General features: G+C 35.4%; 1 protein-coding gene across 1 annotated transcript in view; it reads left to right on the top strand.

Moving 5' to 3' along the window:
- LOC141292637 (5-hydroxytryptamine receptor 4-like) overlaps positions 1–18,818 on the top strand; it is a 32,020-nt gene that overhangs the window by 3,965 nt on the left and 9,237 nt on the right. Inside the window, exons 4-5 of the mRNA XM_073824671.1 lie at positions 1,561–1,714; positions 3,967–4,529. Coding sequence (XP_073680772.1) covers positions 1,561–1,714; positions 3,967–4,529 — 717 coding nt within the window. The remainder of the gene's footprint in view (positions 1–1,560; positions 1,715–3,966; positions 4,530–18,818) is intronic.

Raw genomic sequence — 18,818 nt, 5'->3', positions numbered from 1 at the left:
GTTGGATCTCACAATCATATAGTCGTTGTTGGAAAGGGTTAAAATACACAAAAATGCTGAAGAACAGCAGGTAGTTTAACTGTTCAGGACAAACAAGAGACTCATGAACAACTATCACTAAACAAAAAACAGCTGTGGATCATTCAGGTAACAACACAGTAACTTTCGAACAGGGTAAGTTTTTGTAAATTCAACTATTTTATTTTTGTTTTCTCTTGTGGACTATATGTGAAATATCTTATTCAGGTCAGTACTAAATAAAAAATAACATGCATTTTGTATGATCCATATTGTTTTGGTAAAATAATTAACATTTTGTAGATTCTGCAAGGTGTATGTAAACTTTTGGCTTCAGCTGTATATATGTTTTTTTTTTGTAAAGATGTATTTTAAGCTCACTAAGGCTGCATTTATTTGATCAAAAATGTAGTAAAAACAGTAATATTGTGAAATATCATTACAAATTAGACACCAATAATAATCAAGCAGCAAATCAGCACATTAGAATGATTTCTGGAGGATCATGTGACACTAAAGACTGAAATAATGGCTGCTGAAAATTAAGCTTTGCATCACAGGGATAAATTACTAAATTGAATTAATTTTAAAACATATCAAAATAGAAAACGTCTAATAATATTTCACAATATTACTGTTTTTATTGGATTTTTCATCAAATAAATGCAGCCTTGGTTAAAAAAAAAAGAAGATTGATCATTCTAGACTTTTGGATTTATTTATCTATACAATTTATTTACTTTTTTTTCTCCTTTAAACGGCAGGATTTGCATGTTGGCATCCAGAGGCGCTCTAAAAGGTTTAAGCCCTGTAATCATGCGTAACCAAATTACAATGTGCTACAATGCTTTTCTGGTTGCCTGCTGTGTTATATACAAAGATGATGTCCGGCCTGTATTGTTATGTCTAATTTATATTTTGTCTGATTCCTAATTGTTACGTTTCTTTGATTGTAAAGATGTGTTTTATGTACAACGGTTCACTCACAGAGTGAACTATACATTCAAAAACGTACACACACGAAAAGAAACACATAGTTTATGTCTTGATGCTAACTCCAGGGGCTTGTCAGCGTGTCAGCTAATTATCTGTAATTTGCTGCATTACGTATGCAAATTTTCTCATGCTCACCCATTAGGAAGACCGCATCTCCCTTGGTCTGTAAAAGAGCAGCTGTGATTTATGCACCACACCTGGTCCATATGGCAGTAACATGACTCATTCTTAGTCTCTCAAAGCCATATCTCTCTTTCTCTTTCAAGCAACAAATTCTGTTTATCTATCCCACTGTGTCACCAAGTCCTTTCTCCATCCATATGATTCCCATGACTCATGATGTTTTTGCCTCTACAGTCTCTAGTGAGAGCATATTTTCTGGTTGTATGTAATTCACAGCATTAGCCTTTCTAGAAAAGATCTGCATAATCATCTAGGAATGTGAAAGTACAGTATGTAGAGACGCATTGATTACGAAAGACACTACTGTCTGACAGCATCTATGAATCGTTCTTGAGATATCTGCACTTTTTTTGTCTTGCGCAGGTACTATGCGATTTGCTGTCAGCCTCTGGTCTACAATAACAAGATGACACCTGTGAGAGTCTCACTGATGCTGGTTGGATGCTGGGTCATCCCCATTTTCATCTCATTTCTTCCCATCATGCAAAGTTGGAATACCATTGGAATCGAGAGCTTTGTAAGTGAGGAGCTGCTGGATGCTTTCTTCTGGTTATGCTGATGTTTTATATGCTTTAAGTAATTACTTTCTGCTATATCTGTGCAGGGTGCATTAAATATTTATGTAACAATTTAAAAAAATTTAATGATGTTATTTATACAGTAGAAAGGGTCTAAATGATGTCACTCCTTGGGTGTTACCATTTTAAGGAATGTTAGATTCTTGGCAATTAAAGTAATGATTAAAAATATACATTACAAAATAAATTGAATATGAATGCAAGGGATTACCCCACTGTTCAAAAGGTTGAGGTCAGAAGTTTTAATAACTTAAATTCAGTATTCAAAAAGGATGCATTGAATTGGTTTAAAGTGATGGCAAAATATATATATACATTAAAAAAAATTGCCTTTGTACTTTCTGAAAGAAATGTGACACTGAAGAATGGAGTAATGTCTACTAAAGTAAAGCTTTTCAGCTTTGCCTTCATAGGAATAAATTACACTTATATAAAAATAGAAAAAGTTTTTTTTCCTCAGAATTGTGAGTTTATATATCACGTTTCTGACTTTTTTTCCTCAAAATTGAGTTTATGTCTCACAATTCTGACTTTTTTTCCTCAGAATTACGAGTTTATATTCCACAATTCTTACTTTATGACTTGCAATTTCGAGTCTATAGCACGCAATTCTGAGAAAAAGTCAGAATTTTTAGTTTTTATCTCATAATTATGACTCGCAGAATTGCGAGTTTATATCTCATGTTTCTGATTATTCTTTTTTTTATGTTTATGTCCTCAGAATTGTGAGTTTATATCCCGCAATTATGATTTTTTTCCTCAGAATTGGGAGTTTATATCATTCAATTCTGAGAAAAAAATCTGAAATGCGGGTTTATATCAGCAATTTTTCAGAATTGCAACTTTTTTCCTCAGAATTGTGAATTTATATCTCACATTTCGGACTTTTTTCCTCAGAATTGCTTGTTTATGTCTCACAATTCTGACTTTTTTCCTCAGAACTGCGAGTTTATATCCCACATATATCCCGGGTTTATATCATGCAATTCTGAGAAAAAAAGGTCTTTATTGCAAGTTAACATAACGCAATTCTGACTTTTTTTCACAGAATTACGAGTTTATATTCCACAATTCTTACTTTTTGACTTGCAATTTCGAGTTTATAGCACGCAATTCTGAGAAAAAGTTAGAATTTTGAGTTTTTATCTTATAATTCTGACTTTTTCCTCAGAATTGCAAGTTTATATTTCACAATTCAGACTTTTTCCTCAGAATTGCTTGTTTATGTCCTCAGAATTGCAAGTTTATATCCCGCAATTATGATTTTTTCACCAGAATTGTGAGTTTATATCATGCAATTCTGACTTCTTTTTTCATAATTGTGACTTTTTTCCTCAGAATTGTGAGTTTATAACTCACAAATCTGACTTTTTTCCTCAGAATTGCTTGTTTATGTCTCTTAATTCTGACTTTATTTCTCAGAATTGAGTTTATATCCCACAACTATGATTTTCCCCAGAATTGGGAATTTATATCATGCAATTCTGACTTCTTTTTTCAAAATTGCGACTTTTTTCCTCAGAATTGTGAGTTTATATCTCATAATTCTGACTTTATTTCTCAGAATTGCTTGTTTTTGTCCTCAGAATTGTGAGTTTATATCCCGCAATTATGATTATTTCCTCCGAATTGGGAGTTTATATCATGCACTTCTGATAAAAAAGTCTGAATTGAGAGTTTATATCACACAATTCTGACTTCTTTTTTCAGAATTGCGACTATTTCCTCAGAATTGTGAGTTTATATTTCACGATTCTGACATTTTTCCTCAGAATTGCAAGTTTATATTTCACAATTCAGACTTTTTCCTCAGAATTGTGAGTTTATATCTCACAATTCTGACTTTTTCTCAGAAATGGTTATGTCCTCATAATTGTTTATGTTTCACAATTCTGACTTTTTTTTCCTCAGAACTTCAAGTTTCTATTTCGAGTTTATATCATGCAATTCTGAGGAAAAAAGTCTGAACTGTGAGTTTACCTCACACAATTCAGAGGAATACTGGGTATTTAAGATTTATTTTTAGTGTTTTAATTTTTTAGACAAAATATTGTAAAATTGCAATATTGACCATTTATCAGTTATCGACCATAAAATGAAAATAATTCTGTTTTTGGTATCAGCTAAAATTTAAATATTGATGCATTCTTAATTTGTTTTCTGTGTTTTTTATTTCATATTTGTTTCCCAGATCGAACAAAGAAAATTCAACTCCTCCCGTAATTCGACTTGTGTGTTCATGGTGAACCGCCCCTATGCTCTAGTGTGTTCGGCCGTGGCCTTCTACGTGCCTCTAGTGCTGATGGTTCTCGCCTATCAGCGGATATACGTCACCGCTATGGGACACGCTCGACGAATCGGCTCGCTGCACAGGGCCGGCTCGGCCCCTTCTTCGACTTACCCCAACCACGATCAACACGGCTCCAGTCGCATTAAAAACGAAACCAAGGCGGCCAAAACCCTTGCTGTCATCATGGGCTGCTTCTGTCTGTGCTGGGCGCCCTTCTTTATCACCAACGTGGTGGATCCCTTCATCAATTACAGCGTGCCCTGGCAGATGTGGACCGCTTGGCTCTGGTTGGGTTACATCAACTCGGGCTTGAATCCGTTCCTGTATGCTTTTCTGAACCGGGCTTTTCGAAGAGCCTTCCTTATGATCCTGTGCTGTGGAAGTGAGCGCTATGCCCCGCAGGGGGGCTTTAGTCCGAGCAGACGGCACTCAGAGTCTGTCAACGGAACCTCCATTTCTCTCAGGTACAGTTAGTCCCTCCTGAACACACTGAGCTTTCAGAAATGAGTTCTGGGAGAAAAGAGATGAAGGATAACCTTATATATGAAAAGTGCATGGAAGAATGTTGGTAAAGTACTCCTGATGGAGATTTCTGGTTGGACACACTGCATCATTATCATTTTTTTATTTAGTTGTTTGCTAAAGGCCATATATACACTAAAATATATATACACAAAGCATTTACACTGTTGCAACCATAGACTGTAAAAAAGATGGACAACGCGTTTCCGCTTCTTTCCACTATAGAAAAGTGAAGCCAAAACAGCTCAATATGGCCGCTACCATCTTGGGGGAAGTTACGTCATTTGGAGCCAGAGCATGCGCAGTAGAGGTTCGTTTGGAGCCAGAGCATGCGCAGTAGTGTCGTGAGGCGGAGCCGCGGTGTCAAAGTCCCGCCCAAACTCCCGCAGACCCAATCGCACGATCACAATCATGACACCACACCCCGTTTTTATAGCATCAAATAACTACTTAAAAGCAAACTTATTAGAAAAACGAACACCTGAGCATGAATCAGCATTATAAAAACTACCTCACACGATGGAAATCACCTTTGGAAAAAAATTATTTGCCGTGTAATTCGATTATTTAGTTTGGCTCACGTCCCATTAGATTACATGGAGAGGGCGGGGTTTATGACCTATACTGCAGCCAGCCACCGGGGGGCGATCGAAAACTTTTGGCTTCACTTTTCAGGACACCTACGGCACGCTTGGTTGCAACCTTTGGGGTCGGTTTTGCTCACCAAGATTACATTTATTTGATTAGGGTTGCACGGTATACCGGTACTACGGTAGTATCGCGATACTAAAGCTTACAAATACCCGCGGTGCCATTGCATTTTTGAAACGATAGTATCGTCCAAATGGTAGCACCATAAGATATGTTGTATGCACGGCAGGAACACTGTTTAAAACGTTCATGCACGCCAGCAGAAACATTACAAGTTGACTGCCAAAATGTCTTTCTGCTGTGCTTTGTGTAGTACAAGCGGTGTATAGGCTTTATGCTATTCAGTGTTTCACCATGCTTCAGTTCAGTTTGAAATGAGAAGCTGCACGCGCACGTCCTTGTTCACGCTGCAGTTTCAGAAGAGAGGGTCTGATTCAGACGACTGTCTAATGTTATTTAAAAAATATCAGCCCAAGAATCAATTATTAAACATCAAAATATTTTACTAGACAGAATTTTCGTATTTTTATTCATTTGCCCACTTTTAGAACATGTGTAATAATTCGTTTCTGGAAGCATCTTTGCGATCACGAATGCAATTCCATTCATTAACATAGTGGTTTTGACCTTGGTTCTTATCAATCATTATATATATATATATATATATAACTTGGAAATTTTAAGATATGGCAGCAAAAATGTCCGTGACAGTTCAGCAATAAGACACGAGCAAGATGTTTTAGTTTCGTTTCTGTGTTCGAATCTGAATTCGCGTTAGTTTGGGCGAATCACTGATTCACTAAGCCATTCATAAAAACGAGTCATTTGATTCACCCCTGAATGATTCAGCCGTTTTGAAAGAATCGTTTGAACAACTCAGTGATTCAATCATGAACACTGCTGCCATCTGCTGGCGGTTTTAAGTTTCCCGTCATGTTCCATTCTTTTCCAACATATTTCTATATTCAGAGTTTTGTATTTAAAACATTTATCTTATAACATTATTTATGCAATTATAAGTACAGTCTAAATGCATAAATACCACATCTAAATGTCACTCTATGAAGCTTCTGTGCAGTGCTCAGATGACTTTTGTTGACATGATTTCATGGATAACAATAGCCAGTCATTTATTCACATTAGTGAAGTATTCAGAGAAAAATCTTGCCTGTTTTCATTTACATCTTTTTATTAATGAATTTTTTTATTCATTTTGTAGATTTGAATTTTAAATTAACAGAATACTACTTGGTCTCGTGATACTTCAGCTGGTATAGTATCGTTAGTCATTTTTATGGTATCGTGACAACCCTATATTTGATCAAAATTACAGTATAAAAACAGTAATATCGTGACGTTTTTTTTCTTGTCTTTGTTTCTTCATTCAAATAGAAATTAAGGTTTTTGAGGAAAACATATATTTCCATATAGTGAACTATGGGGTTGAAGGTCCAAATTGCAGTTTCAATGCAGCTTCAAAGGGATTTACACGATTCCAGCTGAGGAATAAGGGTCTTATCTAATGAAATGATTGGTCATTGTCTTAAAAAATTAAAAATGTATACTTTTTAACCACAATTGCTCATCTTGCACAAGCTTTACGATGCGTGTCTGCGACTTCGCACATTACGTAATCAGGTCAAAAACTCAAAATCATCCAACACCGTTGTTTTACCTTATTTGTAATGGGTGTTCAAATTTATATGCACGTTTGCATTGTAAACACTGGGTCTTTGCTTCCGCCTACATCATGCATGAGCTTTCCAACGTGACTACGTAATGTGTGAAATCAAGCTAGTGCAAGATGAGCATTTGTGGATAAAAAATATATTATTTCCCTTTTTTTTTTTAAGAAAATGGCCGATCGTTTCAATAGAGATGACCCTTATTCCTCAGCTGGGATTGTGAAGAGCCCTTTGAAGCTGGATTGAAACTTTAGGCATTTGGCTCCCATTGAAGTCCAATATATGGAGAAAAATTCCTCAAAAAATGTATTTTTTTTGGACTAAGAAAGAAATGAACATCTTGGATGACATGGGAGTAAATTATCAGGAAGTTTTTATTCTGGAAGTCAACCAATCCTTTCCTTTCCTTACTTTCTCCAAACGTTTGAATGATAGTATATTTATAATTATTGATTTTGATGTTGAATCTTTTTAATTAATATTTCTTAAATTAGGATATTTCTAACATCTTCAACAGCGCGTCAATTGCTAAACTGTATTTTTTTTTTACTAATATTTAATTGTCCATACTTTCTGAGAAAAGCATGTTCAGTAAACAAAAATACAATATGAAGTTAACTAGGCTAAATTTATGAGCGGAAATTCAGTTAAATATTTCTCTGTCCCTCTCACAAAATGCATTATGTAAAATCTCAATGCAATGTGCCAATATAGCTAATCAATAATGATATTTTAATGCTTTTGCTTAAAATGCAACCCTCAGTTCAGTACATTATGTAACAAGGGGTGTCTGCTCCTTCTCTCTATTATCCTTGGCCTGAGAAATGATAAAAATGTTAGAAATGATAATGTCCCAGTAATCTTAGACTATCTTAGACATTATCATAAAAATGATCTTTATAAAACCCATTTAGAAACATGCTAATACCATACAGGCTTTTACAAGACACTTAAAAATGACATAATGGGCTGGAACGTGCTCAGTAACTTTGAAAGTGAAAAGCTGCGTTTAGCCGCAAGAGCTGGTAGAATATTCAGCGACAAGTCTTTCCACGTTTCCAGTTGTTTTTCTCCTCATAGTTTCAGACTGTTTTAAGTGGGCTCTGCCATTACAAAGGCAATTACCCCCACACTGGTTTTGCATAAGTATAGATGACATCACTTTGCGGCTCTCGATCAAAACAAAAGCACATGGTTGTGACCATGCATTGTTCGTCGCTCTGAAACTTTATGATCTGCGTAAAACAACAGAGGCATTTTAAATACACCACTATTTATTTTCCCGTCTTTTATTTGTGCATTTCTATTATTTGTGTGTGTTTTCCACCCCAGGCGAATCAATTACTTCAGTGATGTTTTGACCTTTCTGATTTTTATGACTAAGGCTAGTACTCTGAATGTCTACACTCAGTGGTTTGCCGTCTAGTCCTAGCAAAATACTTGTCATTTTATGCGCCAATATAATGGGTGTATCCTTATGATTTGCTTTGTTACAATGATGTTTTGAGGAATTATTCACCATTTTATTACTGCTAAGTGGCTCTAGACAAACCGTGATGTTTGGTTTGCATGAGTAGTCTCCTTTTTTAGCTTTAGTGTGGTTCAAAGCCCTTGGCCAGTCATGTGGCCTCTTATTTGAAGTCTTTTAAGTCTTACTTTGCTGTATATTATCCAGGATATGGTTTAATATTCATGATATTTTTTGACATTTTGTCATATTATTAATAATACTAATAATATTTGTAATAATTTTCCTGCATTTGATGGCAGGACTCTCTTAGCTGAGCCACTGACACACCATCTGACACACTTTACCCAACATTTTGGGAAAGATAATTAATTGTAATCATAGATAATTTAACAACATGTTTTGACTCATAATTTCAGTGGCATGCATTGTCTGTTCAAACAAATGGTATTTTCTTGAACAGGTTAACCTCATATTTTATTATGATTAAAATACTGCAAACCATAACAATCTACCCAACATAGATGACAGCCAATAATGTGTTCCCACTGCAGAAAAAATTACATCACAGGTCACATTGTTTTGTCACCATTTTTTAGTTTTCAGGGGGGTGTTTGGATATTAACAGCTGGCTGTTTTGTGGACAGGAGTACAATGGAATATCTATTTTTCTAAAGTATTTCGATAAATTAAAAACGCAGCTGTTCAAAAGTTTTGGATCAGTAAGATTTGTAATGTTTTTAAAGAAGACTTTTCTGCTCGTCAAGGCTGCGTTTATTTGTATAAAAATACTGAAAAAAACAGTAATATTGTGAAATATTCTTGCAATTTAAAAAAGTGATTTTCTATTTGAATATACTTTAAAACAGAATTTATTCCTGTGATGAAAAGCTGAATTTTCAGCATCATTAGTACAGTCTTCAGTGTCACATTATCCTTCAGAAATCATTCTAATATGCTACTTTATTATCAAGTTGGGATATATATATATACACCACACACATATTGGAACCTGTGATACATTTTTCAGAATTATTTGATGAATAAAAGTTACCTTTTTTTGACCGGAAATGACACAGGCTTCTCCCAAAAGATAAAAGAGGCATCATTGTGGAAGATGTACAAGAGGCATCATTGTGGAAAAAATATTACTCATCTTTTATTTACATTTGAACAAAAAGTGGCATGTCCAAAATTATTCATACCCTTCTCAATAATTAATAGAAAAGCCTTTTTTTGGCTATTACAGCAATCAAACGCTTCCTATAATTGCTGACCAGCTTTTTGCATGTCTCCACTGGTATTTTTGCCCATTCATCTTTAGCGATAAGCTCCAACTCTTTCAGATTGGAGGGTCTCCTTGCCATCACCCTGATCTTTAGCTTCCTCCACAAATTCTCAATTGGATTTAAGTCAGGACTCTGGCTGGGCCACTGCAAAACGTTAATGTTTTTATCTGCTATCCATTTCTTCACCACTTTTGCTGTGTTTTGGGTCGCTGCCGTGCTGAAATGTCCACTGGTGCCAAAGACCAAGTTTCTCTGCAGACTGCCTGATGTTGTTGTTGAGAATTTAGATGTATTGCTCCTTTTTCATGGTGCCGTTTACTGCGATTAGGTTCCCTGGTCCACCGGCTAAAAAAACCCAAAAAACCCAAAACATCAGGTTCCCACCACCATGTTTGACAGTGGGGATGGTGTTCTTAAGGTTCAAGGCTTCTCCTTTTTTACGCCAAATGAAGGCCACATTGTTGTGGCCAAACAATTCAATTTTTGTTCCATCTGACCATAAAACAGAAGACCAGAAGTCTTCTTTGTCCAGATGAGCATTTGCAAAGGCCAAGCAGGCGTTTGTGTGCCTTATCTGGAGAAGTGGTGTCCTCCTTGGTCTGCGTCCTTGGAACCCAGCGGTGTGCAGTGTCCGTTGGACTGTTTGCCACCAGCAGAGCCCAGATTCATCAGGATGGCTTCTTGGATTCTTTTTTACCTCTCTCACTATCCTCCTGGCCAGCACAGGTGTCACTTTTGGCTTCCGACCACGTCCTCTGAGATTTTTCACAGTGCAGAACGTCTTGTATTTTGTAATAATACTTTGCTCTGTGGCCACTGGAACTTCAAACATTTAGATATGGTCTTATAGCCCTTTCCTGACTTATAAGCAGCCACAATGCGCAGCCACAGGTCCTCAGTGAGCTCCCTTGTCTTAGCCATGACTGCCCACAAACCAACAGCAGAGAGCTTTTGTTTTTTACCAGTTGAGTTGATTAAAATAGCTTTCCCCAATGAATCAGGGTAATTAGGATGCTTTAGAACAGCTTGGACTATTTGGAATGGTATAGAACTTTGGATTTTCCCATAGACTTTGACAGTTTGCAAAGGATATTAATAATTTTGGACATGCCACTTTTTGTTTAAATGTAAATAAAAGCTGAGAAATATTTTTTCCACAATGATGCCTCTTGTACATCATCTTATTATCTTTTGGGAGAAGCCTGTGTCATTTCCGTTTTTCAAAAAGAAAACTTGCTGGTCGAATAAAAGTAACTTCAAGTCAGAATTTGCCAGGGGTATGAATAATTTCGGGCTTGACTGTATATACACACACATACACGCTCACATACACTTTGTATACACATACACATAGTTTGCTAGAATAAGGGGTGACTAAATATTATCTTTTAAGAGTAATAAATAAATGCCAGTAAAGAGGAGGTTTGTTTTGAACATAGTTATATTTAGCCACTACTGTTTGTTTAACTATAGTGTTTTTCAAAGGCTTGATTTAACCTGTTTTCCCGCAGTAGGCTGTGTCAAAAATTATCTCAGAGAATGTTTCTCAAAGGAAGTAAAATTATTATTCTTGGATTCACCCCCCTCGGAAATGTATTCCCCTCTTGATATTATTGTATCCAAATTAATAGTAAACATTCAGCTCGCCTAATTGCTTTAACATCTCAGCTTATTTCAGTGTTATATTTAAAGCAGCTTTCAAATGCTATAAATATAAGGATTTAGAATTACACTTAGTTCCTTTTGTTAGGGGCAGCTGCAGAATCTGTCCTTGTGCAATACAGAGCAAGAAGTGATTTTTTTGTCTGAAAGCTACAGCCTTGATCCCTGCATGAAGTATTTTAGTGCCACATTTTTCCCACTTTGTTCGTTATCAGACTGATGATTGGCGATGCAGAAAAGGTGTCAGAAGACACAGCTCTCTCTGCTTCTGTTTCCATAGTGACTTCTCTAATGGCCAGCATCCAGCAAACGTTCCACTGTCAATCACAGCCTTTCACATTTTCCATATTCTACACATTTTTCCGGAGGTATGTCTGGAATGTGACGTTCTCCCAACCGAGGAACATTTGGGCGGCTTAGCGCTATAGCCATGTGGTTTAAGTCTGGTCTCTACTCATGCGGAGGGCTTTGAGTTGAGCTTTCTGAATCCGTTCAATGGCAGCCGTACTCACGTTTCACTCGGTGTGACTGAAAGCTTCACGTTTGTGAGAGGAACTTTGGACCTTTGGCTTAATCAGAACCAGGTACCGCAAAAGATTGCGTCTTTCCAAGAATTAATAATGCAGGACTGTGTTCGAACCCTATTCAGAAAGAGACGTACATGTTAGCAAGTTTGAAGGTAAACGTCTCAGACGTTCAGGTTCAGCCAAGGTCAAATCACACAGCCACAAAGCCAAGAAATAAAACCAAAACATATGAGAGAATGTTTTATTGTTGCTCTTCAATTTAATAAGCAGCATGATTGAGGAATGAGAACATCCCAAATAGCGTTTTCTCGCTGATAACTTCTTGAATAGAAGCTGAGATGAAGGTGGTCACATGTTTTATGGCCCTATCTTAGATTAAGGACATTGTTGTTATTGCTGCCTATAAAAACGTCCTGTTGGAGATCAAAATTAAATTTGATAGCACTGTGCGTTGCCGTGGCCCTGCACCCTGACATCACTTTTATTCAAAGACGGACAGACCTGTCTCAACACATTTTTAAAAACCTGTGATTGAAGCCATTTTGACGCTAACTCTGCCTTGTGATGAATTTGACACTGCAGTAAGGGCCTTAAATATTGATTGTGATGTTTTAGGGTGTCAGCTATAATAACTGTGCAGTTTTAGTTTCTGCCATTAAGATCTCAGACACTTAGAGTGGGTTAACAGGAGCAATGGGTTAATGTGTCTGATTGATTTTACAATGTACTTCACAAGCTCTTCCTCCTTGCCGAAACAGTTATTAGTTCTGATTGATTTTAGAAGTGGCAGTATTTTAGCAACCCGTTATACAAATAGTGCCAGTGATGAGCAAACCTCCTCGCTCTGTCTAAAAAAAGGCATTACTATTAATTATTTTGTGATTATAAACTATTTCATTATATATAGCATATCATAAAAGCTGCTGAATCTTGGTTTGACTTTCAGCATTGAGTTTCTGTCTAAATTGTTAAAGGAATAGTTCATCCAAAGATTCAATCATCAGTGTAGTTATTGTTAACTATGAAACTAAAACTGTTAAAAATAGTTTTTGGTCATTTAAATAAAGCTTAAAGAAAAGAAAATATTATTTGAAAGCTTCAAAATTAGAAATGTCATTTTGGCAACCGACTGAAATAAGTTTAAAGGGATAGTTCACCCAAAAACGAAAATGTTGTCATTAATTACTCTTGTTGTTCCAAACCTGTAAGACTTTTGTTCACCTTCAGAGCACAAATTAAGATATTTTTGATGAAATCCAAAAGCTTTCTGATCCTCCATAGCAACACAACTACCATGTTCAAGGCCCAGAAAGGTAGAAATGACATTGATAAAATAGTCCATCAGTGGTTTAACCTTAATGTTTTGAAGCTACAAGAATATTTTTTTTTGGGTGCAAGGCTCTCGGATTTGATCAAAAATATCTTAATTAGTGTTCAAAAGATAAACAAAGGTCTTACAGGTTAGGAATTAGTAACAGAATTTTAATTTTTTAGGTGAACTATCCCTTTAAGTTTTAAGTTAAAGTACTAAAACTACTAGAACTGGAAAAAAAAATGATTTAACGCTACAGTTTAAGTCAAAAGTTTACATACACTTTGCAGAATCTGCAAAATGGTAATTTTACCAAAATAAGAAGGATCATATGAAATGCACATTATTTTTTATTTAGTACTGACCTGAGTAAGATATTTGACATAAAATACATGTACATATAGTCCACAAGAGAAAATAATAGTTGAATTTATAAAAATGACCCTGTTCAGAATTTTACATACACTTGATTCTTAACACTGTGTTGTTACCTGAATGATTCACAGCTGTGTTTTTTTCTTTGTTTAGTGATAGTTGTTTATGAGTCCTTTGCTTGTCCTGAACAGTTAAACTGATGGCTGTTCTTTAGTTAAATCCTTCAGATTCCACAAATTCTGTGGTTTTTCAGCATTTTTGTGTATTTGACCCCTTTCCAATGATGACTATATGATTCTGAGATCCATCTTTTCACACTAAGGACAACTGAAGGACTCATATGCAACTATTACAGAAGGTTCAAACGCTCACAGATGCTTCAGAAGGAAACATAATGCATTAAGCTGGGAGGATTTGAAGATCTGGGTAAAATTCGCAAATTTTGTCTTCTTGGAAACATGTAAGTATCTTCTGAAGGGCAGTACTAAGTGAAAAAATATGATATTTAGGCCAAATAAGAAAAATGTACACATCAAAAGTTTACACCCCTGGCTCTTAATGCATCGTATTTCCTTTTGAAGCACCAGTAAGCATTTGAATCTTCTGTAATAATTGCAACTGAGTCCCTCAGTTGTCCTCAGTGTGATGGGTCTCAAGATCATACAGTCATTGTCGGAAAGGGTTCAAATACACAGAAATGCTATAAAACCACAGAATTTGTGGGACCTGAAAGGTTTTTCTGAAGTACTGTAGGCAGTTTCAAGTCAAACAGGGGACTCACAAACAACTATCACTAAACAAAACAAAAAAAATACAGCTGTGGATCATTCAGGTAACAATACACTATTAAGAATCAAGTGTATGTAAACTTTAATTTTTATAAATTCAGCTATTATTTTATCGTGTGGACTATATGGAAACGTCTTTTGTGTGAAATATCTTATTCAGGTCAGTACTAAATCAAAAATAACATGCTGTGTGATCCCTCTAATTTTAGTAAAATAATTAACATTTTGCAGATTCTGCAAGGTGTATGTAAACTTTTAACTTCAACTCTATATAGAATTACTAAAAAAACAATGTTTGGCAATAATGTATGTCTTTATGCATTATATTTGAAATTCACTTTTATTCTATGGAAAAGGGCAGTATAAACATCCTGCTAAACTTCTACTTTTAATGTTCCGTGAAAGTAAGTTTACAGAGGTTTGAAATAACTTAAGCTTGAGTAAATGACAATTATAAGTTTGGGTCTATCTATTTTAAACTTTGCATTTAAATATAACTTAGTCTTAAAGAGTTAGTTTACCCAAAAATAAAAATTCTGTCATTAATTACTCACCCTCATGTCATTCCAAATTGTAAGACCTTTGTTCAACTTTATTAAAAATCTTTTAATTAAGTTGTTATTTTTGTTTTCTTTGCGCACAAGCTTTATAAAATTATGGTTGAACCATTGATGTCACATGGACTGTTTTAATAATATCCTTACTACCTTTGTGTGCAGGGTCAGAAAACTCTTGTATTTCATCAAAAATATCTTAATTTGTGTTACGAAGATAAACAAAGGTCTTACAGGTTTGGAACGACATGAGGGTGAGTAATTAATCACAGAATTTTCATTTTTGGGTGATCGAACTTTTTCAGACCGGTTATATTAAATGTAAAGCTAAAATAGATAGACCCAAACTGAAAACTGTAATTTTCTCACGCTCAAGTCATTTTAAACCTTACTTTCTTCCATGGAAAAGTAGATGCATTTTTGGGTGAACTACCCCTTTAAAATCTGCGTATTAATTTAATAATTTCTTTGATAACTATTAAAAAAGCTCAAATAAAAAAATATTTAGATAATTATTGGTGTCCAGGCAAGTAACCTGAACACATTTTATCTCTACTGTTTCTCCTGTGTAGTCTAAATGAGGTTCGGACTGAGCATTTGAAAGGTATCCGCTATAACCCTCCGCTGATGTTTCCATGTTTGGTCAGAACTGCACCAGTTTCCCTCTCAGCTGCAACAAATCCTTGGGTTTCAGGTTAATGTCAGGTCAGGCTATGAGTTGGTCATCAGACTAATGGATAGGGCCTTGCATGCGTATCTATTTTAAATCATTTCCCCTGTGCTTTTAAAAAATGTTCACAGGGAGTCACATTAATTATTGCACTCCCATTTCACAATCCTTGTTAATTGTTTTTGGCTTGTTTTGTAATTGTGAACATTGAAAATGTTGTTCATTTTAGATTTGCTTTAGAATTCTGATTAAATGATCAGATTGTTCAGGCATCCAGAGGGTTTGTTCCCCTGTGTCCATGTGAACATATGGATCCAGTGTAAAGGCGGTGCCAAATTTGTCAGGAATAATTATTTAAACATACAACAGATATTTAGCCGGGGGGGATTTCATTATATGGCCTCTTGTTAACTTTCACAGTTTTGTTTTGTATCATTTCTTTCCTAACGCAGAATGTGCACGGATTACTCTGGAAATGCGGCCCGATATGTACAAGCGAGGAATCTGTATTCTCTTGTGGTTTGATTCGTTACAGATGTTTGGGATGTTTTTAAGTGATCATACAAGTTCGACGTGGTTATGTTTGATTTGGATATCAAAATGAAGGTTTGTTTGGTTAGATATATCTGCACACATTCTCTGGACCCGTCTTATTTTTGACCACCCGTACTGTCTGTTTTATCTTTAGCAAAGTTCACAGTAAGCACAGTGCGGTTTGCTGTGAAAGTAAACTTGTGTGCTCAGTTTCAAGTCACACTTTTATTATTATTGTATACCAAAATGGAAATTGGTCATGGGAAAAAAACTCTTCATGAAGAAAGAAAAGTGGATAATGTTAAATGTGTAATTTATATGTCAGGCACAGTTACAGATGACTGAGATAGACTAATTACTGCACTCAGACTTAATTACTTTAAGAGCAGAAGGTTGAGTGATGTTAACGGATGTTCCTCTTCTCTGGCATTAATTGGTCTGTGCAGTTACTCGTTGGATTTTATTTGCTCATTCGATTCTGTTTCCAATCGATATCTGCAAATAATAGAGGACGGTGTTTCTCTGTTAATGTACAGTCTTTCAGTCATTATCGCAAAATAAACCCTGACGAGGTAATTAGGACACAGAAGAGGAATGAAAGACATGAAATATTCATTTGAGATAACCAGAGAATCGCTTAGCTCCAGCAAAGACAAGAAAAATACTTCCTCACAATGTACGAAATAATGGCACTAGCAAAAAAATGAAAACTGCAACAATATAACTGTAATAACACTGAAGTCATCTGAGGTCATTTTTTCTACAGCAGAAAGAAATGAGATGCTAAATGGCAGTGGTTACATTGAGCATAATATAAAAGTAGCACCAATTTCAGTTAAGTTGCAGTCACTTTTGCAAAAGTTTTGTCGGGAAAAAAGGTGCATTGAAAAAGGTCCATTGTCAAAAGCATTTAGGCGAAACACTCATTCACATATTCCTGTTGGAATGAATGGATTTTGCCTGTAAATATTCCATTATCAATGGTAAATAAAAGTTATGGAAGGCCGTTAAAAAAAAATTAACACAGGTAATTGCAACTTTATACTCTCACAATTCTGACTTTTTATCTCACAATTGTGCGTTTATATCTTGGAGTTCTTTAAAACTCGTGAGTTTTTATCTCGCAATTCTGAGAAAAAAGTCAGAATTGTGAGTTTATATCTTGCAATTCTGATTTTATAACTTGCAATTGTGACTTTTTTTATCAGAATTGCGAGTTTTATCTTACAATTCTGACTTTTTTCTTGCAATTGTGAGTTTATATCTCACAATTCTAACTTGTTTTTCTTGGAATTGTGAATTTATATCTCACAATTTTGACTTTATTTCTTACAATTGTGAGTTATCTAGCAATTCTGACTTTTTTGTGCAATTGTGAGTTTATATCTTGTAATTATGACTTTATAACCTGCAATTGCGAGTTTATATCCCGCAATTCTGAGAAAAAAGTCCGAATTGTGAGTTTATATCTCACAATTGTGACTTTATTTCTCGCAATAGTGAGTTTATATCTCACAATTCTTTACAACTTGCAATTATGAGTTTATATCTTGCAATTCGTTTTTTTTTTTTTTTTTGCTATAGTGAGTTTATATCTCGCAATTCTGACTTTTTTTCTTGGATTTGTGAGTTTATATCTCACAATTCTGACTTTATTTCTAACAATTTTGAGTTATCTCGCAATTCTGAATTTTTTTCTTGCAATTGTGAGTTTATATCACAATCTCAGTGGCGGAAATGGGCTTCCATTAAAAGTACCTTTGAATGATAAAATTCAGTCATCGCAATAGAAATCCGCTCAATTGGAAATCTGAGGAATGTAAACCCTGCACAGATTTTGCATTGGATTTGCATTTTTTGTCCAAACAAACCAGACAGGAGAGCAGATTACCTTTGGAAGACTTGAACTTGAAAACTGGTGTGTTTTGACATATTTCCATGGTTGAAACAACATACCTTCTGATTAATTAGTTTATTTTATGCTATAACTAGCAAAGAGGAAGAGATGATCGGTTGATGTGCCACTTGAACTGAGGCGCTACAGCGATCTGTCACGACACATTAAAGAGCCATAAAACAGTATTTATTGTTTAAAAAATTAGTTTTGAAAAATTGGAGCTGATACTTTGTTTGATACTGGGTCTTTGCGACGTGTCAGTTGATAACGGTGCTTAATGCATCGCTACACTATTGATAGTGAACAATTGACCAGCTTTGTCTGCAAAATTTCATAGAAGTTTTGCAAACGTGACTGTTGCTTTTACCTAGAAGAGCAGATATATTAGATGGCTGGATGGCACAGTGACCAATCTGAAATGAATATTCCAGCAAGCTACCTAAACACAAGTTTATTTTTCATCACTTGTCTTTTATCTTCTATTTGCCCCCTCATCTTTCGTTTCTGTTCTTCTCTGGGGATGTTGAAAGATTTTTTGATAGCTTCAAGCTAAGGACAGATAGAGATGAGGACAGAGATCAGTCAAAGAAGAAAGCTTTAAGTGCCAGGCTGGTCTTTTTTACAAAGTTTTCAAAGCTCAAAGCTCGCCTGGCCTGTTGTAGGAATCTGTTTTGGCATATGGGGAGAATTATTGGACATTAGGAGTATAATGTAGCTCATAAAGCGGGAACTCATCTGAACTGGATTACTGATCTTATCAATCTCAGTCTTATTATAGAACAGTTCATGAGAACGGCCTGAAAAAGGTTCCAAGGCACG

The sequence above is a fragment of the Garra rufa genome, chromosome 19, assembly GCF_049309525.1.
Source record: "Garra rufa chromosome 19, GarRuf1.0, whole genome shotgun sequence".
Classification (NCBI taxonomy): Eukaryota; Metazoa; Chordata; class Actinopteri; order Cypriniformes; family Cyprinidae; genus Garra; species Garra rufa.
Note: the sequence above shows the minus strand (reverse complement) of the source record. Positions and strands in the feature narration are given on the sequence as shown.